The sequence below is a fragment of the Oxyura jamaicensis genome, chromosome 5 (assembly GCF_011077185.1).
Source record: "Oxyura jamaicensis isolate SHBP4307 breed ruddy duck chromosome 5, BPBGC_Ojam_1.0, whole genome shotgun sequence".
NCBI lineage: Eukaryota > Metazoa > Chordata > Aves > Anseriformes > Anatidae > Oxyura > Oxyura jamaicensis.
This window is the reverse complement of record NC_048897.1, coordinates 29,190,076-29,214,609: the sequence shown is the minus strand read 5'-3', so window position 1 is coordinate 29,214,609 and position 24,534 is coordinate 29,190,076. Positions and strand designations below refer to the sequence as shown.

General features: G+C 55.6%; 3 protein-coding genes across 6 annotated transcripts in view; 1 reads left to right on the top strand and 2 right to left on the bottom strand.

Annotated features, from left to right (window-relative positions):
- CEND1 (cell cycle exit and neuronal differentiation 1) overlaps nucleotides 1–9,529 on the bottom strand; it is a 19,374-nt gene extending 9,845 nt beyond the window's left edge. The window contains exon 1 of one of the 2 annotated variants that reach the window (XM_035326702.1): nucleotides 9,392–9,529. The gene's annotated coding sequence lies outside the window, so the exon portion shown is untranslated. The other variant, XM_035326703.1, reaches the window with a different exon arrangement.
- Nucleotides 8,612–20,083, top strand: LOC118167328 (NACHT, LRR and PYD domains-containing protein 12-like). 3 transcript variants are annotated; one of them, XM_035326619.1, is made up of 9 exons: nucleotides 8,873–8,994; nucleotides 9,142–9,244; nucleotides 15,662–15,964; nucleotides 16,479–18,138; nucleotides 18,355–18,444; nucleotides 18,635–18,805; nucleotides 18,998–19,171; nucleotides 19,270–19,437; nucleotides 19,526–20,083. In XM_035326619.1, exons 3-9 carry the CDS (start codon nucleotides 15,682–15,684, stop codon nucleotides 19,755–19,757), a joined length of 2,778 nt encoding a protein of 925 aa, XP_035182510.1. In that variant the 5' UTR covers nucleotides 8,873–8,994; nucleotides 9,142–9,244; nucleotides 15,662–15,681; the 3' UTR covers nucleotides 19,758–20,083. The 3 variants fall into 3 exon arrangements, with proteins under 3 accessions (XP_035182508.1, XP_035182510.1, XP_035182509.1); XM_035326617.1 differs by lacking the exon at nucleotides 9,142–9,244 and having other exon boundaries at nucleotides 8,612–8,994; XM_035326618.1 differs by lacking the exons at nucleotides 8,873–8,994; nucleotides 9,142–9,244 and adding an exon at nucleotides 15,162–15,343.
- LOC118167330 (scavenger receptor cysteine-rich type 1 protein M130-like) lies at nucleotides 20,013–24,458 on the bottom strand. Its single transcript, XM_035326621.1, is given in 13 exon segments — nucleotides 20,013–20,406; nucleotides 20,551–20,640; nucleotides 20,720–20,815; nucleotides 20,894–21,049; nucleotides 21,148–21,492; nucleotides 21,575–21,883; nucleotides 21,954–22,268; nucleotides 22,346–22,379; nucleotides 22,381–22,667; nucleotides 22,768–23,070; nucleotides 23,148–23,462; nucleotides 23,538–23,855; nucleotides 24,000–24,458. Coding segments are annotated over 13 exon segments (2,949 nt in total). The 5' UTR covers nucleotides 24,052–24,458; the 3' UTR covers nucleotides 20,013–20,077.
- Between the last annotated feature and the right edge of the window lie 76 nt (nucleotides 24,459–24,534).

The following is a 24,534-nucleotide window of genomic DNA, read 5'->3' as shown; positions in this document are numbered from 1 at the left end:
CTTTGTTTAACATTTTTTGCCATTTCAGAGAGTTTTCCACTTGCTGGCAGCCAACGAGCTCCTCCCCAGGCTGGGAAGGGGGAGCAGAGACCCTGACACCAGCAATTGAGGAGAAAAAGGAACATAAAAACCTTCCAAATTCCTGCAGCACACAGGCACCACGCTCCTGCCGGGCTGGTTCTGGTTCCTGCATTAAGTCCAGGTCGGTGCAGACTGACCAGTTGCAATGAGCTGGTCCCATCCAAAGCAACAGGGGAAGGCAGAGCTCTCCCTGGCTCCCTGGAGGGCACCTTTTTGCCTCCCCATCAAATTAGCAAATCTGTCTCTTTATCTGCCTCCTGTGTGTGCAGATGAAAGCTGCATCAGTTCTGCACCAAATGGAGCAGATGAGTCACTGCTAGCTTCACTGCGAGGTACCACCAACAGGTTCTGTTCCCTCTGCGGAGACCGGCCTCATTCCTGAGCCCTATAATCACCCCCTTGCTATTTCGAATTAGAAGGAAAACCCAGCAGTTTCGCAAGGAGGAGCAGCTGCTGCGCGGTGTGGTGGGAAGCTGCACCCCACAGACGTGCGTGGGGTCGCAGCAGTGCTGAGCACAGGTTCACGCGTGAAGCTTCCCACCCAGCCTTCACGAAAAAGCAAAGCATTTCCACTGGGTCCCCAAACACCACACTGACTCAGACTGTTGCAGCCTGTCAGCAGGTGACAATTCAGCTGACACAGTGGGGTCACGCATCTGAATTTATGCTTGTGACCAAAAAGGCTGACCCACAAACTCCAGGTGGGCTCCGGTTGAAATCATCAGCCTCAGAAATAGCTACTGGCCATGCCTGACCTCTAGCAATGCCATGCCAAGAGAGCCACGCTCGGCAGAAAAGACCTCAAAAATCCTCAGATCTTCTTCCTTAACCTCCCCTCCAGTTCTTTCTCATCCTGACCTGTCTGGAAAAGAAATGCCTGAAGGTTTGCCTTTTCCAGACAAAGAAGAGGGTGATGAGTACCAAAGCCCCATTGTTTCTACTCCTAGTTAAATAGCGTGACCTGTGTTGGCTTTTGGGTGACGAATTAATTGGGTCCCTAGGGCTAGACAAGTATTAATGCTTCTCCCTGCCCCATCCCCACTATCAGCCACCAAACCCCTTCGTCTGGAGCCGCAGAACCATGGCAAGGACCCAGCAGCAGCTCCACCAAGCAGTGCTTCGGAGACGTTCTGCATGGGTCCCTCATTCCTGACACTAAGGGACAGCTCTGAACACAGCACTCAGAGACCTCATCATATCCTTCAGTTAATTGCTCTTAAACCTGCACGGAAAAACATTTTCGGTGTGTGAGACAGACGCCGAACACCAATTACTTTCAAGAGCTTCCCAGACACCGCTGGCAGGTTTTGTAAGCCTCAGCTGCCATACCTGCATGTGGCCATTTAAGACCAAACCAGATTTCTAAGGAACAGAGAACGGCCCTCTTCTCAAGCAGATCCTCCCTTTGGCGAGTGCAATTTGCACCTGCCAAAAGCAGCTCACAGGACTGAATTTCCATCACAGGTTCACGCACCAGCTGGTAGGTGAAGAGCCGGTAATTTTAGCCTGAAGTCTGCAGATTTTGTTCCTGTGGCAGACTGTGCACATAAACAGGGAAGTTAGAATTTGGCCACTTCAAAGAGGCACTTGAAAATATAACTTCCCCCAAAGGGGAACAAAAATCCAAAACAAAAAGCAGCATTGCTCTGAGTACAGAAGATAAGGCACCTATGAGACGAAACAGCTGAGGGACCAGGCTGTTAGAAACTGGGGGTGATTCAGGGGGGATCAAGTGCTGCCACTGGCTTTGTGTGACCTCTGCACGTCCCAAACTCTCTCCCTCACTGCCTCGTGGAAATTGATTCGATGTCATATCAGAGGCTGAGCTCACCTGTGCAAGACCCTCAATGGAAGAAAGCAAGGCCATGTTGAGCATTACCATCACCAAAAAGGTCTTGGCTGAGGTGGCCAAAGGAAAAATCAGCTGGAGCACCTGGCTAAGGTCAGCTCATGATGTGCTGATGAAAGTGCCAAATAAAAGGTAGCCTATCCTGACAGGTAAGTCTTCCACAGAGACAGCTGATATTACTGGCCACGGGGCAAGGCTGGTTCATCGCCACTTGTCATCTTGTAGCAGCAGAAGAAATAGACTTCAGTCAAGAACATTACCCTGGAGAAAGGGATTATTTCAGAGAGCTATGGGAGAGGGGGTTGGGGTGCTAGTCCTCAGGTCCTGAAGCTCAAGACCATTCTCACCTCCCTTTCTTCTCCCAAAAATTGTCCATTGCCAAATCTCCCCATGAACCGAAGTGGCTTGGAGGTGAGTTAAGAAAAAGAGGGAGCATGGACCAAAGAGACTGGCCTTCAGGAGGGAGTGAAGTCCTGGCTCTCTCCAGTGAACATCACATAAGAAAGCATCAAAATGCCACCTTAAAAAAATAAATAAATAAATAAAATAAAATAAAATAAAATAAAATAAAATAAAATAAAACCCAGGAGGATTTGTCCCTCCACAGCTGCTAAAGACAGGGCTGGAACTGTTTCAGATATTTTAAGGTAGAAATTAGAATCAGCTTGCTGACTCGCAGCCAGGCTAGCATTACCTTTTTTCCCCATGGGATTCACCTTGAAAACCCACTGGCTCAAACACAGCACCTCTGCTATCCTCTGCACACGTTGGCTCAGCCAGGAGTTTGTATCAGCCACCAGCGCATCCCACCACCTCTGGACACCCAAGGAGAAGCATCAGTCACATCTTCACGCCTTTCCTGCTGGTCACCCGAGCCATTCTGTAGACTTTTGTCTCATGCCCCTGCCCGAGACATCCTAGGAACCCACTCACCTCTTCCACTGAGGCAGCTTGTCCTCAGCCTGCAAGCAAGCCGGAAGGCTGGTGTGATGGGGAAGGAACAAACTGGGAAGGAACAAACTGGGAAGGAACAAACTGGGAAGGAATAATTGGTCTGTGGGAGGCTGAGCTCATGCAGCAGCTGTGCTCTGCAGGAAGCAAGGAGGCCTCCTTTCCCGTGTTGCCTGCTGACTTATGCGCACACATAGACCTTGGCTCCCTGTAAACACCACTGCACCACCACCAAAGGTGGTGGAGATATTTCTCAAGCATGGTGGAAGGAGGTCCTTCCCCACTGCTCTGCCCATCCGTCAGGTTAAAGCCAACAGCAATCGTTAAGGCTGGCCTGATGATTCATGCTGGATCAGCAAGTCCGCAGAGGGACTCGGTGTGACATTAGAGAAAAGAGACCAAAGATAGGTAAGGTTTTTCGCCATGGAGGTGAAGAGCTGCTGGTGGCTCCAAGGGGACCACGCTTGGGATACTGACCTTCTTCTCTATCCCCTGAGTAATGCAGCCTGGGGAGTAATGCAGCCCGGGGACCGGGCACCGTCCCTTGGGAAGCACCCTGGGGACGTGTGCCTGTTTCCCTGCTGTACTAGGGGGATTCAACAAGGCTGGAAGGAGCTCTCTGCCCCATCCCAGTCTCCTCCCGTGAGTCTGGGCAGCTTTTTTTTTTTTTTTTTTAATTTCCCAGTGCTTCAACTCACCAGCACCCTATAGTACAAATGGCCCTTCTCCCCCTTTTTGGGCTGCTGTGGCAACAGACACATTAAGGGCGGCGAGGTGCCATACAAGCGTCTAAGGTAAGTGACGGCAGCGTAGCGTGACTAAGCCTTTTCCTATCTCCAAGAGGTGCCGTGGTGATGGATGAGGTAATGCAGTACCTCTCGGTATTGCCATAAATATCGGAAGGGCTTTACGTAAGGGGTTTGTGTTGTTTGGCTGGCATCTCCCCAGGGAGGTTTTTATCCCTATTTTGGACCCCCACCGCTGACGCAATGCACAGCAAATGTGATAAAAACGCAGCGCAGCTGCAACCGTAGCAGGAATCGCTTCCCATAGATGCTTTTTAACAGCGCCGGTGCATCACAACCAGGCTGTGCAGGGAGACAGCTGCGCTCACCAGCCCTCCCAAAGCAAAGCCTCGGAGACAGCAGCACCAAGTTACAGCAAACGCCGCTGACCCACTTCATTCTGATGAAATATTTATTGAGTCCTTTTCCCAACCCACCATTTGCTACTCCCCACATCCCTCCCCTCAGCCCCGGATTAGACATTTCTCTCTCAAATAAACCCTTTCAATCTTGACGTGGAGAGCGTCAGAGAGCTGGATGTGTTTTAACAGGCAGCAGCAGCTTCAAATCAAAGCAAAGCCTCTGCTCCATGGCTGCGTCAGTCCTGCGGCTGCACCGAGACCCAAAATCTGATGGCCTTGCTGGATCTGTGCCACCAGGGCACGTCTCCTTTCCCCTAGCCTGGGAGGATGCCCTGGTGCTCAGAAGCTGCATTATACCCGGCACCAAGGCAGGGTATGGGAACAGGAGGGGCTTGCACAGCCCCACAAAGCTGTCCTTGTCCAACATCTGCAAAGGGACCAGGATGCAGACCTGAGCAACCGAGCAACTGCAGAGAGACCGGGCAGAGCCCCAGCTTGCAGCCCGCACACCAACGTCCTCTCAGAGGATGCCAACACAGCCTGGCCACGCTCCCCACGTGGGTGACGCAGCATTTCGGGTCCCCACGCAGCCTCCAGACGCAGTGATGAGCCCTGACGCACTCCCGCCAGCACCAGCCTGGGTGCTGCTGGATGGTCCCCAGCCTCCACGGGAAACGACATCTGAACTGAGCATCATTCCTGCAAGCCACACTTGCCCTGATCCCAAGGCTCTCACCAGAACAGACGTGGCAGACATTTTATTCTTGGAGATGGAGGTTTGCACTGAGAAGAGACACAGCATGCTACCTCCAAGGGCTTTAATTTTTAAAAAAATTAAAAAAAATAAAATCCAAATCACAGCTCTAACCTATGCAACAATTTCACCCTGTTATCTTCTCTTACCCTGTGTGAAAATAATTCAAAAAGACCTAAAAAGAGGTATAAACCCTGCCCTTCAACCCACAGCGCCAAGAGGAAAGGGAGGCTGGCTGCTCTCCCACCCTGCCCTTCTCTGGGAGCACGGGGGGCTCCCTGCACTCCTCCTGCCACACCACCCACACAATTCCCACCCAGGGCACCTCACAGCCACAAACCCAACCATTTCTTTGTGGCACCATGGGCTGGAGAGCACTTAGTTCCATTCAGCTTCATGCCCATCAACCCATCGATCTATTAAAAACGCACAGGCTGCTGCCGAAAAACAAAACAAACAAACAAACAAACAAACAAAAAATAAAAAAATAAATAAAAAAATAAAAAACAAAAAACTGACCGAGCCCACTCCCTCCCTCCTCCATCCCTGGTCCCAAAGGGGCACAGATTGTCCTAGCCACTCACTGCCCAGTGCCCTGCATTGATACGCACACAAAACCAAGACCAAACTCTCTTCTCGTGGCCTGGCTTGCAGCTGCCCCAGGACCTGGTAGGAACAGGGAAAGCAGCACCAAACAGCCCCAAGAAATACAAGATTTTGTCTCGGCCTCTTTATTGCATTAAACCCATTGTGCACCCAACCTGCCATAGGCAGGAGAAGTCACGCATGGCAGAGCTGTCACCTGCCTGGTCACCTGCTCAGGTGCCGGCAGCCTTCACATGCAGCTGAAACAGCTGTGCTCTCAGCCACACTTTACAGCAAAACCATTTCTAGAATAAGAATCTGAGAATACTTTGCTGTGACGGGGTTGGAAATAGGCCTTGTGCTGCAGAACCCGTCTTTTCAGGGTCATGGCACAGTGCACGGACCCCCAGAGAGGGACCGTGATAACCAGAAGAGTTTCAGAGCATCTCACTTGGCTGTGCTCTGCCCTAGCTTTAACCTGGGGCTTGCGTCCCCCTTGGATGCAGAGTCAAACATTGCTTTTCATTTCCTATCTCTGTTTTTCTAGTGGAAAAAGACCATAGCTCTTACCATTCAAAATCACAAGGTATTAGAACCCAAGGCTTTCCCTGACACGAGGCTGAGCACTGCTCACCCCAAGACAGACATCTGGGGGAAACAAAGGAGGTACTTCCGAGCCAGTATGGTTTCCTTCCACAGCATTATTTGGCAGGACATGAGATTGAAGCCCTGGGAGCAGTTTCAAGGGGGAACAACTCAGGAGACACAGCAGAAGATGCTCAGCCAGCAGTGTGGACCTCAGCCATCACCCTGCCAGCCTGACGGGCACGCTTCTGGGCACATCCTGCTGAAACCTGTGCCATTGGTTTGTGCAACCAAAGCCTGCATCCCATGCTGCTGTAGCACACCCGTATCCTACCCTGGGCAGCTCCCCATGTCTCAGCTTTCTGCCACACTTGGTGTTCTGCAAGCATGCTCATTTTGGTTTTTTTATCGTGCTTTTCCAGCCCTCTTGGAGCCAAGCAAGTCAATGCCAGCAGCTCAGTGGCACCGAGGAAAAGTTGCTGCGCTGAAAGGTGCATGTCCCTTGCCAGGAACAAGCCAGCACGTCCTGTGAGATCTGCAGGGAGGACACCAGAGCATGAAAGCCCCATCAGAAGCTGACCCAGCAGCCTCCCATTGCAGCACTGCTACCAGGAAGCCACTTACAGACCTTTCAACCCCAGCTTCACAGCTCTGCACCCCCGCCTCCATCACCAGGAGGTCTGCGCCACGTTTTGCTCTGCTCAGCCTCACGCTCAGGGAGCTGCTTGCTCCACGACGGAGGTTACTGCCACCCCAAAAAACCTCAGGTCTCCCCAGGGAATAGCTGAGCAATTCCCCATTGCATCCCTCCTGACACCCAGGCAGGGACCACGGGGCGAGTCTCCATTCTCTGCATTACGCTGGCTTTGCAATGCCATCTCAGGAATAACCTTGTGGTGGGGTCAGCAAATGTTTTCTTGCCATCTCTCAGAGAACAGCGGACACCTTGTTGTCCCCACCACAAAGCCCAGTTTTTCACCTTGAACCATCCAGCACTTGAGGAGCTGCCTTAGCCAAGAGGACAAGTGTTTCCAAATCAATGTGCTGCCCCCCTCAAGGAGCTAACAGCCAAATGCAGAAGTCTGATTTCCTAACAAGTCGCCCAGGTGCATTCAGATCCTCCAGGTTTTGCAGTTCTGCCTTTCTGGATTTTATTCGGTTGTGTGTGCGTGTGTGGTGTGCAACGTGCCAGTGGTGCATGTTACCCTCCTGCTGCTGTCAAGGCCCCATCCTGACAGTCAGCAAGTACCATTTCTTGCTCAAATGCAACAGAAAAGCAGAAAATAAAATAAATAAAATAAATAAATAAAAAAGAAGAAGAAGAAAAAAAAAAAAAAAAGAAAGGGCCACCTCTGACACAGTAAAATATCCCCAGGCACTGCAGTAAGCAGCAGCAGATTTGACAGCCCTCTTAATCTTATGGGCACCCTGATGAATCCTTTTGATGGATGCGGGACTGTACCAGGTTCTCCTGCCATCACCCCCTTTGCATCTCAGCTGTGGCCAGTGAAGAGATCACAAATGTGCGAATGCAGATCTGCGTGAGCAGAGCCAGGTCTGAATCTCATGCCCTGCAGATCTGCAGGCATCAGCCTAAAAGCTGTTGCTTTGCAGCTGAAACGTAAGAAGCCACTGCAGGCGAATGGAGGATAATTCAGCAGGGACCTTCTGGGGAGGCTCCTGGCACCCTGCGGGGAAATGCCCACCACCAAAACCCGAGCACTCTCCTCTCCCTCCCTGCCACCTGCAGAAGCTGGATGGGATCAGGGGAAGGACACCCCAAGTACATCCTGCATAGAAAGGCTTGCTCAAAGCTGTCCTACCCCCATCCCCCCCCCCCACGGATGGGGCCAGCACACCCAGGCAAGCCCACGGTCGTGGCTGTCTGCCAGCCAAGGGATGAATACATGCATTCAGAGGAATTCTGGATTTTTCTCCCACTGTTCTGCAGCAATACCATGGGTGAGGGGCTAGTTTTAGGTGCTGTGGCTAAGGAAAGATGGAAGCTGCTGAAGGTCACAGCTGTGAAGGTCAGACTTTGGAGGTCAGTCCTGAGACGGAGCAGGGAGCTCCATCCAGCTACGTCCATCCTCCTCCTCCCGACAGCATCCTGCCCAAGCCCCACCCAGGAAAACCGGGCTGCCACCAGGCTTCTTCCTATCACCCCACCGCTGAAGTTTTCCCAGGCTGACCTTGATTCCCAAATAAAAATCAGGTTCCCTCCCCCACCTGATGGTCACTGAGACCCCGGACAGGAGCAGGGAACAAAGCAACAGGTCAGTGCAAACGTATGGGGTGCAGATGCACACAGGGGCAAGGACAGCCCAACATGCCCAAGACATCCCCCCTGCATTTCATGCCTGCTGTACCCACTGTGAAGCAGAAGCCCAGGTGTCCTCCTCCCCCTGCTCATTTGGGGCACTCTTCTCCCCAAAGCCTGAAATAGGCAGCCCTGCCTCTCCGCTCTCCATTTTGTGCTTGTTTTATTTATTCTGGCAGGTTTTCCTTCGTAAAAAGCTTTCCAGCACAAAGCAGGGGAACATATCAAAGGCTATCCATTTGTAATCAGAGATATTTGTGTCCCCCCCGCCCCCTCCCCCCCCATTGCCCACCTCCCAAAAAATCCCTTCTGCTTCCAGCACGGAGAAGGAGGCAGCAGCAGCGCTCGCTTTGCATAGCCTCCTGCCTCAGGATTGCAAGAGATTAAACAGACTTTTAATGCATTGACACGGGGCGAAGGGCGAATGAATAACGCCGTGCGGGCAGACAGGAGAGGAAACCCAGCTGGAAGCCTGCTGAAAGCCTTCCAGGGAGGTCTGCAGTTTTCCTGCCGAGACCGAAGCGCCGCAGCGACCTCCTCCCGCCCGTACCATTTCCGGGACACGGCGGGCTCTGGTTTTCCATGCCCGGAGCCAGCTCTGCCTCCGGAACAGCACCAGGTCCCCAGCCTCCATCCCGGGGCTGCAGCCTCCCCGGAGGCTGGCAGCAGGGAGCTCGGTCCCGGTGAGGCCAGCCTGGCGCATCGCACGGAGGCTGCAGCAGGTACGCGGAGGCCGGAGGGCTCTGCCTTTGCGGAAATGCCTCCTCCTCTGGCTGCCTGACCTTCAGGGAGCAGAAGGATGGTGTGGGGAAGGGGCTGCTCAGAGCCCCTCGCTGCTTTGGCTTAAAAACATCGTTATTTGTTAACAGGGAGAAAAAAAACCCACGCGGGCAGGCGCTCTCGCTCCCGGCGTGGCTGCCCCTGGCCTCCATCGCACGCAGCTGCAGCGAGGCGGACACTCACCTTGAGCAGGTAGATCTGCGTGGCTGTCCCGCTGAGCCACCCCGCAGCACGGGCACCGCACAGCTCTCGGCTGATAGCGAGGGACCCCGGCAGCTCTGCCCCCTCCCCAGTGCTGGTGGGCATGGGGGGAAAAGCAGCAGCAGCAGCAGCCCTTACCTCCTGTCCTCCGGCCCTACGAGTCGCACCTCGGAGCTGGCTCTTGCGCAGAGAAGAGGGAGGGAGGCAGAGGAAGGAGGGGGGGGGGGGGGGAATAAGGCATGCCAGCTCTGTCCCACAGCCCCATTTCTCAGGGCTGAGCAATCTGGGGCTGTCCCTGCAGCACTGAGCACCCTGCCCGCTCCTCCAAACGCCACCTGGGCTTGCAGCAAGTTGTAGCCACAAACAGGGGGAAATGTACTGGGGAGAACAGGAGGGGGGCAGCCTGGTGATCTGTGATTTTTCTGTGCATAGAGAGGGAGGGGGGAGGATCTGGGAGCTTACGGCACCAGGATAAAGGATTTCTGAGAATGATGATCCCACAAGGGGTGGCAAGCTCTATTGCTAGATATGCTGTGCTCAGTGCAGGGAAGGAAGCTAAAACACTGCATAACGGGGTGGTTTTGTGCCAGTTTTTCTTCCCTTCTCCCTGAATCCAATCCCAGGTTAAAAGCAAGGACCCCCCCCCCCCCCCCCCCCCACTGCCCCAGCCCCAACCTCCTCCAGCCACAGTCCTCACATTCTCACATTCACATATCTGGGGCCAAACCTTGCTTTTACCAGTGGCCAGGTCCTGGGACTGTCTGTGGCTCTTTTAGCTTGATTTGCTCAGGAAATAAGGGCTGCAGTGCTTGTCCATCTTTCTCCAAAGAGTTATGCAGGACCCACTGACCAGCTCAATATGATTTGGCAGGGAGCCTGGGCATCTTAAGAAATTGTACTCCTGCAAGTTGTAGGAAGAGGGGCCAATATGCACAGGTTGGCTATGCCGGTGTGCATCTCAGCTATATCAGCATGCCTAAAAAATACCCAGACTGCTTAAATCCCACTTTAAAGAAAAAAAAACATCTGCCCACATTTGAAGCAAACATTAAACAAATAGCAGGTGAGCATAAGAGAAAGCAGAGTGCCAGCACAGCAAGCAGTGCTTCAGCTCAAGATGCAGCAAGGTGAAAGCAGCTCCTTCAAGGTCAGATGGAAACCGGAACCATAAAAACCATGCTGATATTCTTCCTCCTCCCCTGGGCTCACAGCATGCAGCGACAAGAATATCCATGGCTCTGGGGAACCCCTGCTGCAAGCTCCAATGCTGTGCCTGGGAGCACAGGGGCTCAGCAGCAGCAGCATCCTTAGGAAGGAGCAGGATGCACCCTGGGCTTCCCGAGGGATGCATTTGTTCCCAGATCTATTTGATGCCCAGTGAGCTGGAGGATGGCACAATAGGAAGCTCTGAGCAGGGCAGCTGGGCTGGGTGGGTACAGCAAAAAGGAGCTTGTATGTACCCTTTTTTTTTAGTGCTGTCTGCTGTAGGGATTTTAATTCTGTATTATAGGGAGCTTATAAAATTATTTTAGGTTAGAAAAGAGCCTTGAGATCATCAAATTCAATCGTCATAACGTTACCAAGTCTACATCTTTTCCCTGAACCTCTCAGGTGTACATTTAATCTTATTTTTAGTCTGTTTCTGGGAGGGGCGTTGCATCTATGCTACAGGATTTTTTCCTCTGGCCTTAACTCTAGGAAAGACCTTAGCCCTACCTTGTAACCTCGCTTCTAATCCTCTTCCTAATCCTACTTCGTGCTTGGACCTTAGGCCTGTGCTGTGGGCTTCAGAAAGTAACTGTAGCACTTCATGGCATAACTGGCTAGCTCTGCAATAATCGTATGTATGAACATTTTACCTCTAGAGTGTATTATGATTACAATAATTGACAAAATTTTGCAAATATGTGATTAACTGGTTAAGGGGTACAAAGCAGCATTTCTCTCAGTCTCTGTTCTTTAAAAAGCTTTTCTGGATGCCTCCCCCCAACCCTTTGAAAATGATGGATGGTTCCCCCTCCACACCCAGTTAGCCATGTGTTTGCTGTTAGCATGAGCAAGATTATAATCATTGTAATTGCATGTATGTATATGCTTAATCCACAATTCTGTCTTTAATTAAATACCTCTAGCACCTAGCTTTCTCCCTCTCTATTTCAAACTTTTTTGTTGTTGTTTGTTTGATTCCTTCCCCTACCCCATTCTCAAATTCTTCCTGCATCTGTCTCGTTTAAGGGACCATTATAGGATGCAGCATCTCTGTCACTATTCTAGCTGCTTCACTGCAACTTCTTGTCCCTTGAAGCTGATCCTGTAAATGAATAAACCCACCAACATCATCGTGTTATTATAATTTTAGAGCATTTTTCTGACGCTGTAGCAGACTCTCCAGCCTGTGTGGATTCATCCATGCCATGATTCTCTGGGTTCCCTTGAGGGCTGTAACAGTTCTTATTCTTGGATCCTAAATTATTATTATTGCATTAAGGAGTTAGACCAAGCTAAGCAAGACCACATCAGGGCACAGGTTAGATATCTGATCATGAAAAATCCTATTGCAGGAATTACTGACTACCCCAGTTAAACTGAAATAAAACAAAGCTCCAGGCAGGTAAAATCTGGCAGGTGAGGCATGTTTAGTTACCTCAAGACACAGCTAGTGGCCTGGTTTGTGAGTCAGTGCTGTGTTCACTGTTCTCCATCTCTCGTCATCTACCAAAGGCAGGTTATCTTCTTGAGTCCAGCAAGGATGCTACAAACCCTCCCGTGTCTCAAGACTGCAGCAGTTAAACTGAGCCAGCTCATCTGGCTTATTAAAATATTTTAGTATTGTTTTCAGTCTTCCCATGTGCTTTAACATGCCTTACATATATCTTCCTTCCATTATCTTTCTGAGCTTATCAGAAATCTCATTTTTGTTTCCCACCGTATGTTTTCTGTCTCCCTTTCTCCAACCACACCTCCCTATTTCATTCCATTATTTAATAAATAAATAAATAAATTGCAGTCCAAGAAGAGATGCTTAGATGTTTCTTCTCTTAATAATGTCTGTACTCTTAGTGGGCGTGAGTTTTTAATAGTTTCCACGCTACTTGCTCTCCTATTCTATTAACAGCAGCACAGAGGACTATTTTTCCCTGCTCATATCTAGCGTTTTCATTGATGAAGTGTACCTTTGATTTATTACTAGAAAAACCTGCATCCACAGCCAACGATTGCAGCTGTTTGTTTTTTTCTCAACAGTGTGATCTGCAGCTTGTTCGGACAGGGCAGGAGTGAGATCTGGGCATTGTAAGGTTTGTGTAGTAACTCTTCTACCAATTAATTTTAATTAATTAATTCCAATTAATAGTAATGCCCACTGCCTGGGCAACTGAAAGGACAACTACCTGGAAGGACATTGTAGTGAGGAGCATGTAGGTCTCTGTTCTCAGGTGACAAGTTATTGGACATGAGGAAACAGACTCAAGTTGTGCCAGGGGAGGTTTAGATTGGATGCCAGGATTGATTTCTTCACAGAAGGGGTTGGTAGACACTGGAACACACTGCCAAGGGAGGTGGTGGCCTGTCCCTGGAGGTATTCAACACATGCTTTAGTGGTGGACTTGGTAGTGTTAGGTGATGGTTAGGCTTGATCTTAAGGGTCTTTTCCAACCCAAGTGATTCTATAACTAATTTTTCAGCTCTCTGAACCAGCTGATGAGGAAGTTCCTATTGAAATTTCTGGTACTGGCTGTTTTGGTGCAGGGGCTTTTAGAGCAGCATTTTCCCACTACTTTGGTGCATTATCATGTCCCTTGCTCCACCTCCACTCCAGAGGCTTAACCAGTAACTTCCATGATGGTCTGTGTCCTGGTTTCAGCTGGAATAGCCTTAATTTTCTTTCTCATAGCTGATATGGTTCTGTATTTCAGATTTGGAATGAGAATAATGCTATAAGACACTGATGTTTTAGCTCTTGCCGAGCAGTGCTCAGACAGAGCCAAGGACTTTCCAGCTTCTAGGGCTGCTCTGCCAGCAAGGAGGCTGGGGGTGCACCAGGAGCAGGCAGGGGGCAGAACCAGGACAGCTGACCCACACTGGCCAGAGGGACATTCCACACCATACCATCATGCCAAACAATAAAACTGGTGGGGTTGGCCGGGTTGGGTGGCGACACTGCTCTAGGCTGAGCTGGGCATCGGTCAGCGGGTGGTGAGCAATTGCACTGTGCATCACTTGCTTTGTATATTCTTTTATCATTATTGTTATCATTATTTTCCCTTCCTTTTCTGTCCTATTAAGCTGCCTTTATCTCAACCCATGGGTTTTCACCTTTTCTTTCTGATTCTCTCCCCCATCCCACTGGGGGGGTTGGGGGACATGAGTGAACAGCTGTGTAGTGCTCAGCTGCCTGCTGGGTTAAACCACAACAGCCTGCTGATACCAGCAGAGTTATGGGCATGCTGCCGTTATAAATTAAATCCCCCTAACGGTGTTCTGAGTTGGGCTTGATCAGAAAAAGCTTTGATTTCATGCAAACCTTAACCATTCTTGCACCTCTCTCTTCCTGTCTCACCAATGGCAATTCCTAGTAGCTAGCCAGGGCACTAATTGTGCCTCTTCCAAGTGGACTTCAAATCCTGTTTCATCTTTTAATTTTAAAAAATGGATAACTCTCTCTTCTTCTACAGCTCTGGTTGCTGGAGTAGAATCCATATGAGATGGTGATTCTTCTTTATTCTTTGGAGACAATAGGTTTCTGAAGTAAGCCTGTGTCCTGCAAGTATGTTGGGAAGCTCCCGTGGTGCCAGCGCAGGGTTTTAATCCCTTCCATCCAAATGCAAAAGCAACACTGAAAAAATGATTCTTCAATAAGTGGGACGGTGGCGACATGGTCGGATCTATAATTGAAAACCACTTGTTGTCTTCCGGTAACTTAGCAATAACCACTGGCACACTTGCTAAAATTGGAGCCGTTCTCATGGTGAACGTGTTTATTTGGCAGTACTCCACCGCTGTTTGCCAGGATTTTCTGTCAGCCTTGCTAATGGACCACAGTGAAAAATTAGGTTTATAATTTCTAAAAACACAACAACATTGTTTTCAAAATTTCTTGAAATTTTACTCAGAGCAGTCTCATCTTCTTTAGGACCACAAGTATTTGTCCAGAGGACTGGCAGGTGCCATTACTTCAGCTTTGGCACCGGATTTTCCATGATTGATCCTCCTGGGATGGCTGTTTCCAGTACTCTGTATCTGTCTTTGTTAAAGCTTGTTTCTGTCGTTTGACCCTTTATGATAGCCCTTTTCTGTTTTCTACATTACTTACACAAAAATCCATTCCTTCTGATGTGCTACCACTACCACTGCCATTTCCAGCCACCCCCTACTCCTCTGCTTTGTTGTCTTCCCCCCTCATTACTGAAAGGTTTCCTCTGCTGCACCTCCCTGCCCAGGAGGGCTGTTAGGTGAGGACAACAGCGGCTGTTGTTCCCAGCTGCTTTTTCCTTTCTGTCCACACCTATCATCCCAATAACCATCTTCCCCGACAGCTCCCTGTCTAATCCTCCATTTTGCACAACTATTTTTAATTTCTCTATCCTAATCTCTTTTGGCAATCATCTAAACTCAGCTTCACACTTCCTGTGATCGGATCCCCTTGTGAGGTCCCCCTTGCTCCGAGGTAGAAACCGCAGTAGGCAGCAGCAACCCCCTGCAGCTTCCTTCTGCTTCCAGCTGCTGCGGGGCCAGCACAGAAGCCCCCAGCTTTAGAAGGGGCCAGGAGCAGGGGCCCAGCCCTCCCTGCCCGTGCCCCTGTGTGCAGCCCGGTGCTGGGGCAGGAGGAAGTGTGTGCCGGATGCGCAGGCGCCTTTTCAAAATGACACCCTGCTTATATGCATCATTGGGCATTGCCCGGGCCCTTCCGGCACGTCCCCGCTGCAGGAGGAGCGCGTGGTGGCACGGCTCGCTGGGGGACCGGGGGCTTGCCTGTTGCCCACCCAGCACCAGCCCCGCACGCTGCCAGGCTAAGCGCTGCTCTGCTCTCAGCTCTAAGGTGTCCACGGTGTCCTGGCCAGCCAGATGGGCACAGCCCTGGGGAAAGCACAGGTTGGTCTCCATGGCTTGCACCTCCAGTGTTGCACCATGCTGCTGGGTGACATCCTGGGTGCTTGTCCCCTAGGGTTCGCTGCCTTTCTGCATAGGTGTTTCTCCTCTTGAATCTCTGTGCCAGCAGCTATCCCCATCTCAGCAACACTTCCCCTCCCCTGCATATCCAGCTGTGGGTGACCCCTACCCTGTCATTTTCTGAATGGCTGTGAGACTGAGTCTTTGGTACCAGCCCAGCTGCTTTTAGTGCTTAAATGTTCTCAGGCATGTCCCAGAACAATGGGAAGTGAGTGCTTCCAAAACTTGTTTTTTTTGCAGGTGATTTTCCATATCCTGTGATGGCAGGAGAAGGGAGTGCGTTCACCGTCCTCTTAGGTGCACTGGAAGGTCTCACACTTGAAGGCTTCCAGGAGTTCAAGACAAAGCTGTCTCATGTTCATACCGAAGGAGGCTGGAACATCCCTGAGGATGTGCTGGTGGAGGCCACGCACCCTTCCACACTTGTCAACTGCATGGGCAAGAGCTACGGGGAAGATGCTGCCATGGACATCGCCATTGGGTTGTTTGAGGAGATGAACCAGAGAGACCTTGCTGAAAAAATCCTGGATGAGAAGGTGAAAGGTAAGGAACTGGAGTAAACTTAGTTTTTCTTTGTCTTTTGAGTGCTGGAGACAGATAAAAGCATGTAAAAGAGCAGGTTTCAGCTCTCTGATGAGGCTGGAAAGGTGAAGGTGTCCCACTGATCCTGCCAGGTTCCCACTGGTCCCTTCCCCTTAAGGGAGTGGTGGGACCAGCAGCAGAGAGAGGACCATGGTGATAAGGATGGGGGTACGGGGGTGCCTGGAAGGGGCAAGTGGTGCTTCTTCAAGCAGTTCTTGCAGCCCAGAAGACCCGTGTTGCCAGATGGGTTCCTAGCTGGGGACACGGGGGGACACTTTGGGGACATTCCCATTAAAAAGTCCCAGAAAAATAAAGGCGGCTTGATGGGTGGCATGTAGGAAATGCGTAACTGATTTTTTCATTGAGGCAGAGCATTGAAACAAATGTCCCATGCTGTTGGTGTGTCAGGAGCACAGTCGTGCTGGTCAGGAAGTTTGGCTCACTTTGGCACTGACTCTGCTTCTCACTGGTGTAGAGTACAAGCAGAAGTACAGAGAGCACGTGGCCAGAGAGTTCCTGGGGGAGAACCTGTCCGTGAGCAGCCTCTACACTGCCCTGACCATCACCAAGAAGCCTTGGAGCCAGTGTGGAGGCGAGCCTGAAGGTGCAGATGTCAGCTGGGGATGTGCCAACACCACCAGCGCTGTCACTGCGCAGACACTGTTTAAGCCTGATGAAGATGGGCAAACACCACAGACTGTGGTGCTGGTGGGTGCCCCAGGCATGGGGAAGACGATGATGGTCAGGAAGATGATGGTGGAGTGGGTGGAAGGGGCCCTCTACACGCAGTTTGACTATGTCTTCTGCATAGACTGCAAGGAGCTTTCCCTTTCCAAGCAAGTGAGTGTGTTGGACTTGGTTTCAAAATGCTGCCCTCACCAGCGAATACCAGCTGGAAGTATCCTGGAAAACCAGGAGAAGGTCTTGTTCATCTTTGATGGCTTCGAGGTCCTGGGGTTCCCTTTGGCTCAGCCCAAAGACGAGCTGAGCTCTGACCCCAGGGAAGCAAAGCCACTGGAAACAACGCTGATGAGCTTGCTCAAGAGGACTGTTCTCCCTGCATCCTCTCTGCTCATCACCACGAGGCCAATGGCTCTTCAAAACCTGGGGCGGTGCCTGGAGGGTGAGTGTTACGTGGAAATCTTGGGCTTCTCGGCAGCTGCAAGGGAGCAGTATTTCCACAGGTATTTCAAGAATGGCAATAAAGCAGATGTGGCCTTCAGGTTCACCAGGGGAAATGAGACCCTCTATAGCTTGTGCATCATCCCCATCATGAGCTGGACCATCTGCACCATCCTTGAGCAAGAGCTTTACAAGAAGAACAACCTTCTTGAGTGCTCCAAGGCCACCACATGGATGGGCATGTTCTACCTCTCCTGGTTAATGAAGTGCAGAGGCAGCGATGCCCAGCCGGACCTGCAGCAGTTCCTGCGCAAGCTTTGCTCCTTGGCCGCTGATGGCATCTGGAAACACAAGGTCCTCTTTGAGGAAAAAGAAATCAAGGACTGTGGCTTGGACTGGCCAGACCTTCTCTCCCTCTTCCTCACTGAGAAAAGCCTGAAGAAAAGCGTAGACCAAGGCAATGTCTACAGCTTCACTCACCTGCACCTCCAGGAGTTTTTTGCGGCTATGTTTTATGTCCTGGATGATGATGAGGAAACTGTCAGTGACCCAGAGGCCCTTGCAAAGAACATAAATACATTGTTAGAAAGCTACTGCAAATCTAGGAAGGATTTGAACTTAACAATTCGGTTCCTGTTTGGTCTGGTAAACCCCAAATCAATAGAGTATGCAGGTGAAAGAATTGGGTGCAGAATTTCACCACGAGCTCAGGAAGATCTTCTGAGGTGGCTTCAGACAAGACACAGAGGCCTTTCCCATCCCAGTGAAGTGATGATGATTAAGGAATTGGACACTTTCCACTTTTTGTTCGAGATGAATGAAAAAAGCTTTGTGCAGAATGTGTTGGGATGTTTCACAGGAATAGATTTGCACAACATCAAGCTGACGCCATACGACCAGATGGCTCTTTGTTTCTGCATTAAGCAGTGGGATAGACTGGACAGCGTCACCCTCCGGAGCTGCTCCTTCCACCAGCAGCAGCGCAGGGAGGAGCCAGCCACAGTCTTGTCTTGGTGAGTACCGCCACTCTGCTCCCGTGGCCAAAACGACAGAGATTTCCCCTTCTCCATCACAAAGGGGGGTTTTGGAAGCTGAAACTGTGAATGCCTCTTTCCATCCAAACACCACCATGTCTCTTCACTAGCGGTTTAGTCCCCTGGTGGAGGGTTTTACTTATTCTTGGGGAGAATCATGAGAGATTATGAACATACCTGTCCCCTCATTCCCAGGCAGCACCCACGGCAGGAGGAGTTGCACTCTCCTCTGCACCCACTCTGCCAGGCGCTGGGGCATGCGGGCAGCTCGCTGCAGAACCTCAGGTATGGGGCCTGCCCCTGGGCACTGGGTGGCCACCTCTGTCTGTCCCTTCTCAGGGGGTGCTGATGGTGAAGGGCTGGACCCCATGCGGGAGGGTGGGGGCAGCCTCTCCATGCTGGTGGCCGGCCATGGGGTGGGTGGCTGCGGTCCCTCTGTGCTGGCTGGCTGGCTTCTCTGCTGCTCTCCCCGCAGGCTGCAGTGGTGTGGATTGACAGAGGGTGGTTGTGAGGCCCTGGGGACGCTGCTGGCCACACACCCCAGCCTGGCCTGCCTGGAGTTGGGCGATGGAGCATTGGGCGACAGCGGCGTGAGGCTGCTCTGTGCCGGGCTGCGGCAGCCTGGCTGCCACCTGCGCATCCTACGGTGAGCGGCACTGGGAATGTTGTGTCCCTGTGGACACATCCCAGGCTGGGGGACCAGAGGGCTGGGGATGTGCCCAACAATGTCCTGCAGGCTGGCCTTGTCCCTCTGTCCCACTGACAAGAGGGCTGGGGATTGCCACTGCAGTGGGGTATGGCATGGGGAGACTGGTGCCGATGAGGCTCTCTCCTGCAGGCTGCGGTACACCCGCCTGACCAGCGCCTGCTGCCAGGACCTCGCTGCAGTGCTGGGCACCAGCCCACACCTGGAGGAGCTGGATCTGTCCTTCAACACGGGACTGCGGGATGCCGGCGTGCAGCTGCTGTGCGAGGGGCTCCAGCATCACACCTGCCAGTTGCGGGTCCTGCGGTAAGGGCACGCAGCACGGGTGGCGATCCTGCACAGCCAGAGCAGCTCCAGCACTGCCAGTACATCCCCAACCCTGCTGTCTCTCTTTGGACCTGCAGGCTGGGGAGCTGCCACCTGACGGGCACCTGCTGCCAGGCCCTGGCCACGCACCTAGGGGAGAGCTGCAGCCTGAGCTGCCTGGACCTGAGCGACACCGAGCTGGGAGCCGGGGCAGTGCTGCTGCTGCGGCAGCTCGGGCATCCTGCCTGCCCGCTGCAGGCACTGGGGTGAGCCCGGCCACACGTACCCTGGGGAGACTCTGAGGTGCCCCCCTCACCTTCGGTACTGAGGCTTCTTCTTTCCTTCCAATGCAAGGCTGAGTGTGTCGGCGCTGAATGAGGACGCCCTGCAGGAGCTGGTTGCACTGCGAGCACTGAAACCCAGCCTGAAGATCGGAGACCTCTTGGAGCATGACACCCCACAGGAGGGAGCTATGTCCCGACTACCCTTCCAGCGGGGGGTCTGGGAAGGCAAGGGGAGGCTGGGGGGGCGGAAGGCACTCCTCTCCCCTCGGTGGACTCCTCCCAGTAGCAGAAACCAGTGCTGACTCAGTTACGTATTCTGGAATGGGGTAACATCCCTGGAACGTGCCATGACCTTCCCTCAGCCTGTTCTCCTGGCAGGGACAGCGTGCAGCTCTGGGGCCAAAGGAAGGCCCTGGGACCAGGCCCTGGGCTCTTCCCCGTCCTTCCCACATGCCCAGAGCCATGGGGACGTGCCTGCGGGCCCAGCTCTGTCCCGTGGCCCCAGGGGACACATGACGGACCCGGGAGAGACAGAGGTGCCGGTGCTGGGAGCGAGGTTCCAAGCACTTGGGGGCTTTAATCGGAAAGAGCACTGCGCAGGGAAAGGCCATGCTGAAAAACTTCACAAGGACCCTGGCGTGACGTTGGGCCACGGGTGCGGGCGGGCCGATGGAGCCGTTTCTGCAGCGTGCTGAGGGCTGGGCAGGGACGGGTGCCCCCCCATGGGCAGGGCCACCCCTCCCTGGGGCCGGAGCCCCTCTTGCAGCCGTGTCCCCAGGGCCTCCTCACGGCGCTGTCCCCAGGGTGCTGACGTCAACGTCGTCATAGCCCGTGTCCCCGTGGGACTGCTCTGGGGCGTCCCCGCCGTGGGGAGCGGGGGGGCTCCTCTGGCACGGCCGCAGCATCGTCGTAGCCATCCGGGGGGGCCGTGTCCGGGCTGGGCCGGGAGTGCTGCACCAGGCATGGATGGGCTGGGGCTGAGGATGCAGCCGCAAGGGCCACGTCCCCTCACTTCCCCAGCACCACTGCTCAGCCACAGCCCCTCTCCTCGGTCCCCTCTGCCTTCCTGTCCATGCCGAGTGCCCCTTCTCCTACCTGGGGCTGCTCCAGGCTTGCTCTCCTCCTCCTCGTTACTATCCCAGTTCTCGTCCTGCAGCTTCATGCCTGAGCCCTTGGACAGGGAGCCTGCAGTGGAGAAGGGGGTGTTGGGTGCTCAGCCGGGGATGGGGACAGCCCCAGGCCCCGAGGACAACCGTGCTCCCACCTGTGTGGCTGGGCACCTCCTGGTACTCGGGCATCAGGCTGTAATCCAGCTCCTCGTACACAACCTCAGAGCCGGCATCCTTGGCTCTGATGGGGTCTGAAAGGCAGTAGTGTTGCACCAGCACCCCCCCTCTGTCCTCCATGATCCCAGGGGAATCCCCAGAGCTGCACCCACCTCGGCGTTGCACCCGTGCGCGGTGTGCCTGCACAGCCAGGGCTGCCAGGGCCAGGCCCAGCAACGTCCCCAGGAGCACGCACAGGACCGTGGGCACCGGCACGCTCCCCGACACTGCTGTCAGTGGGGCAACGCTGCTGGTGACACCTGCAGGGATGGCGAGGGGCAGAGTGAGGCCGGGATGCGCACGGCAGCGGGGGCAGGGGGCACGGGCAGAGCCACCTGTGCAAGCCTCCCCGTGCCGGCAGATGCTCCCTGGAGTGGTGGTGGCCCCGCTCGTCTCCTCGGTGTCCTCATCACAGGCGATGTGGGTGACCCCGGTGGGGCCGCAGGACTGCAGGTGCCAGGGCGCCGAGGGGCAGCGCCAGAGCGAGGGGGGCCCCCTCCTGGCATTGCACCCAGCCCAGCCAGGCGCGGACCGAGCCCTCTGCGGGGACGGCCGCCAGCCTCCCCCCGGTGCCACAGCCCAGCTGGCGGCAGACAACGGCAGCTGTGGCGGGGCTGGTGCCGTTGGCGCACACGCGGCCCCACGTCCCCTCGCGCAGCACCTCCAGGTGCCCGCTGCAGCTGCTGCTGCCCCCCCGCCAGACGCAGCAGCCCTGCAACAACAGGGGGCAGGGGGTCACGGCACCTCGCGGGGCAGCGGGGACTGCTTCCCAGCTCAGGGATCACAGTGCTCACCTGAGCACACGGCAGCGGCACCACCGCCCCGGCGGCAGCCACGCCGTGCCGGGGCTGGGCAGTCCCAGAGAGCCGCCTCCGTCCCCGAGCAGCCCCCGGCACCCGGCCACAGCGTCCCCACGCCGGGCCCGAAGCGCTCAGAGCCGGGCGCCTCCCGGGCCCGCCCGCACCCCAGCTGGCGGCACACGACGTCGGCATCTGGCAGGTCCCAGGCGTCCTGGCAGACGCTGCCCCAGGTGCCCTCGGTGTACACCTCCACCCTGCCGGCGCAGCGCCCGGGGCCGCCCGCCAGCCTCAGCCGCCGGCTGCCTGCACGGGAGGGCCAGGATGGGGCTGGGGGCACCCGCTGGGCACCCGCGGCCCGTCCCGGCGCACTCACCTGAGCAGGCAACGGCCGCCTCTGTGGGGCTGTGGCTGGGCGCTGCGGCAGGCCCCGAGGCGTTGCACTGCGCCAGGCGCTCCTCGGTGCCAGCACACCGCAGCTCCTGCAGCTCCACAGGGCCCCAGCTGGCGGCCGGCACAGCGTAGACCTTCTCTGGCACACCGCAGCCCAGCTGCCGGCACGCCACGGAGGCAGCTCGGTCGTCCCACGGCCCCGCAGAGACACTGGCCCAGGCCCCGGGGCGCGTGGCCACGTCCAGCCGCCCGTCGCACCGGCTCTCCCCGTCCAGCAGCCGCAGGGGCTCAGCGGCGCCTGCAAGAGCCCGGCCATGCCGTGGGGACGGGCACTGCTCCCCGCCTGCCACGGGTCCCCGCGTCCCCTGCACCCACCTGAGCAGTTGACGGCGGCGGCATGGCCAGGGGGGGCAGGCGGGCTCCCCCAGCACCGCCACGGGGCACTCGCCCGGGTGCCGCTCGCTCCCGCTGCAGCTCAGGGCCTCGCGCTGCAGCGGCCCCGTCGCCGTGCCCGTCCCAAAGTGGCCTCCTGGGGGCAGGGAGGCGGCGGGGCCGCAGCCCAGGTGGCGGCACAGGACGTGGGCGTCGGGCAGGTCCCAGGCGGTGGCACACAGGGGTCCCCATGTCCCCTGCGCCTCCACCTCCACCCGCCCGGCGCAGCCCGAGCCGCCATCCGCCAAACGGAAACCGGTGTAGGCTGCGGCGGAGAGAGGGCGCTGGGGCTCAGCACAGCAGGGACCCCTCTAGGCAGTAGCCGCCGCAAGGGTCTGCCCCAGCCCCCCGGCCCCAGCACTCACGTGAGCAGACGACAGAAGCGGGTCCAGCACAGGACTGGTTGTTGCTTGGCCTCCGGGCGCATTTGGCGAGGAGTGGCTCGCTGCCGTTGCACTCAAAGGCGCTGTCCCAGAGCGGCCCCGTTGCTGCCCCAAAATGGCCGGCACTGGGGACGGCCACTGCCGTGCCGCAGCCCAGCTCCCTGCAGACCACCTGGGCGGCCTTGAGGTCCACGTGGCCGTGGCAGACGGTGGCCCAGGCCCGGCCCTGCCGCACCTCCAGCCGCCCCGAGCAGGCGCCGGCCCCTCCGGTCAGACGGGAGAACCCTGCCGGGAGAGGAGGGCTCCAGGGGGGGATGCGGACCATGGGGCTCCCGGCAGCACCGCACGTCCCCAGCACTCACCTTGGCAGACCACAGCCCTCTTGTAGTTGGTAGGTCTGATATAGGGTCCCCAGCCTTGAATCTTGCAGTCCCACAGGGCCTTCTCATTTCCATCACAGTCGACAACAGCTAAGCTGACGAGACCATCTGTTTGGCTAGACTCGGAGCTGTGATAGGCACTAGCGGCCGAGCCGCAGCCCATCTGCTGGCACACCACCTCGGCATCCTCCATGTCCCAGGAGTCATCTGCCACCGTGCCCCAGTGTCCCCGCAGCTTCACCTCCACTCTCCCCTCGCAGGGTCCCCTGCCAGCCACCAGCCGCAGCTCCAGAGCCTCTGTACAGGGCACCAGCCTCAGTCCTGTCCTGGGGGTCCCAGCACAGCATCCCCGGCACCACCACCCCGCCTCACCTGTGCAGGTCACCCCCACGTCCCACTCATGACTGCAGAAGTGTTGGCCCCAGCCGAAGTGGAGGCACTCTTGCAAGGTGGCTTCTCCACCTCGACAGAATGGGTGCAGCCAGATGCGTCCCTTGCCCTGCCCAAACGGGGCGTACGGGGACGCCCGGGCCACGGCGCCGCAGCCCAGCTGCCGGCACACCACGCCGGCGCCCCGGTGGTCCCAGTCGAAGTCGTAGCTGCAGACGGAGCCCCACTCGCCCTCGTGCTTCACCTCCACCCGGCCGGCGCAGCGCCCGCCGCCATCCACCAGCCGCAGCTCCCCGCTGCCTGCGGGCAACCCCAGGGACCTTGCTGAGCCCGGGGGGGGTGCCTGCCCCACGGCTGCTCCCTGCCCCACCGCTTGCCCACTGCCCCACGGCCAGCCCCTGCCCCACGGCCAGCCCCTGCCCCACGGCCAGCCCCACCACTCACCCCCGCAGAGCTGCACGCAGAGGAGCAGCCCCAGTGCCCTGGCAGGCACCATCCTGCCCCCAGTGCCAGACGCAGCCCCGCCGCGGGGAGGGGGATATATAGGCAGCCCCCGCTGGCAGGAGCCAATGGGGGGCGGCGGAGGCACCTTGTGAGCTGCTATCAGGAGGGTTATCTGCTGCCTGCCGGGGCCCAGCCTCCAATAACCTGCTCCGTGCCCAAATATGAGACTCGGCTCCGCTTCTGGCGTCACGCACCCCTCCACCCCCCCCACTGGGTCTCAGCACCCAAATGTCCCCGAGGGGAGCCAGCCTGCCCGGCACCCGTGTCCCCCCTGAGCTGGGGTTGGGGCCGTGCCCAAGGAGAGCAGGTCCCTGTGGGAACAGGGTTATCCCCAGAACGGGGCCTCCCTCAGAACATGGCCTCCCTCAGCACCCCAGTACTCAGCCTTTCTCGGGGGGGGGACCCTGACCCACCTGGAACAAGCCTGGGGGTCACCGGGGAGAATCAGGTCCCTGTGCTGGCCTCGACACATGCA

Bases quoted from the DNA above. Each gene is read 5' to 3' on its own strand.
- LOC118167328 (XM_035326617.1), top strand. From the start codon at position 8,697: ATGAATAACGCCGTGCGGGCAGACAGGAGAGGAAACCCAGCTGGAAGC. The intron at 18,139-18,354 runs GTGAGTACCGCC...CCTCATTCCCAG, and splicing joins CCAGCCACAGTCTTGTCTTG to GCAGCACCCACGGCAGGAGG. The intron at 19,438-19,525 runs GTGAGCCCGGCC...TTCCAATGCAAG, and splicing joins TGCCCGCTGCAGGCACTGGG to GCTGAGTGTGTCGGCGCTGA.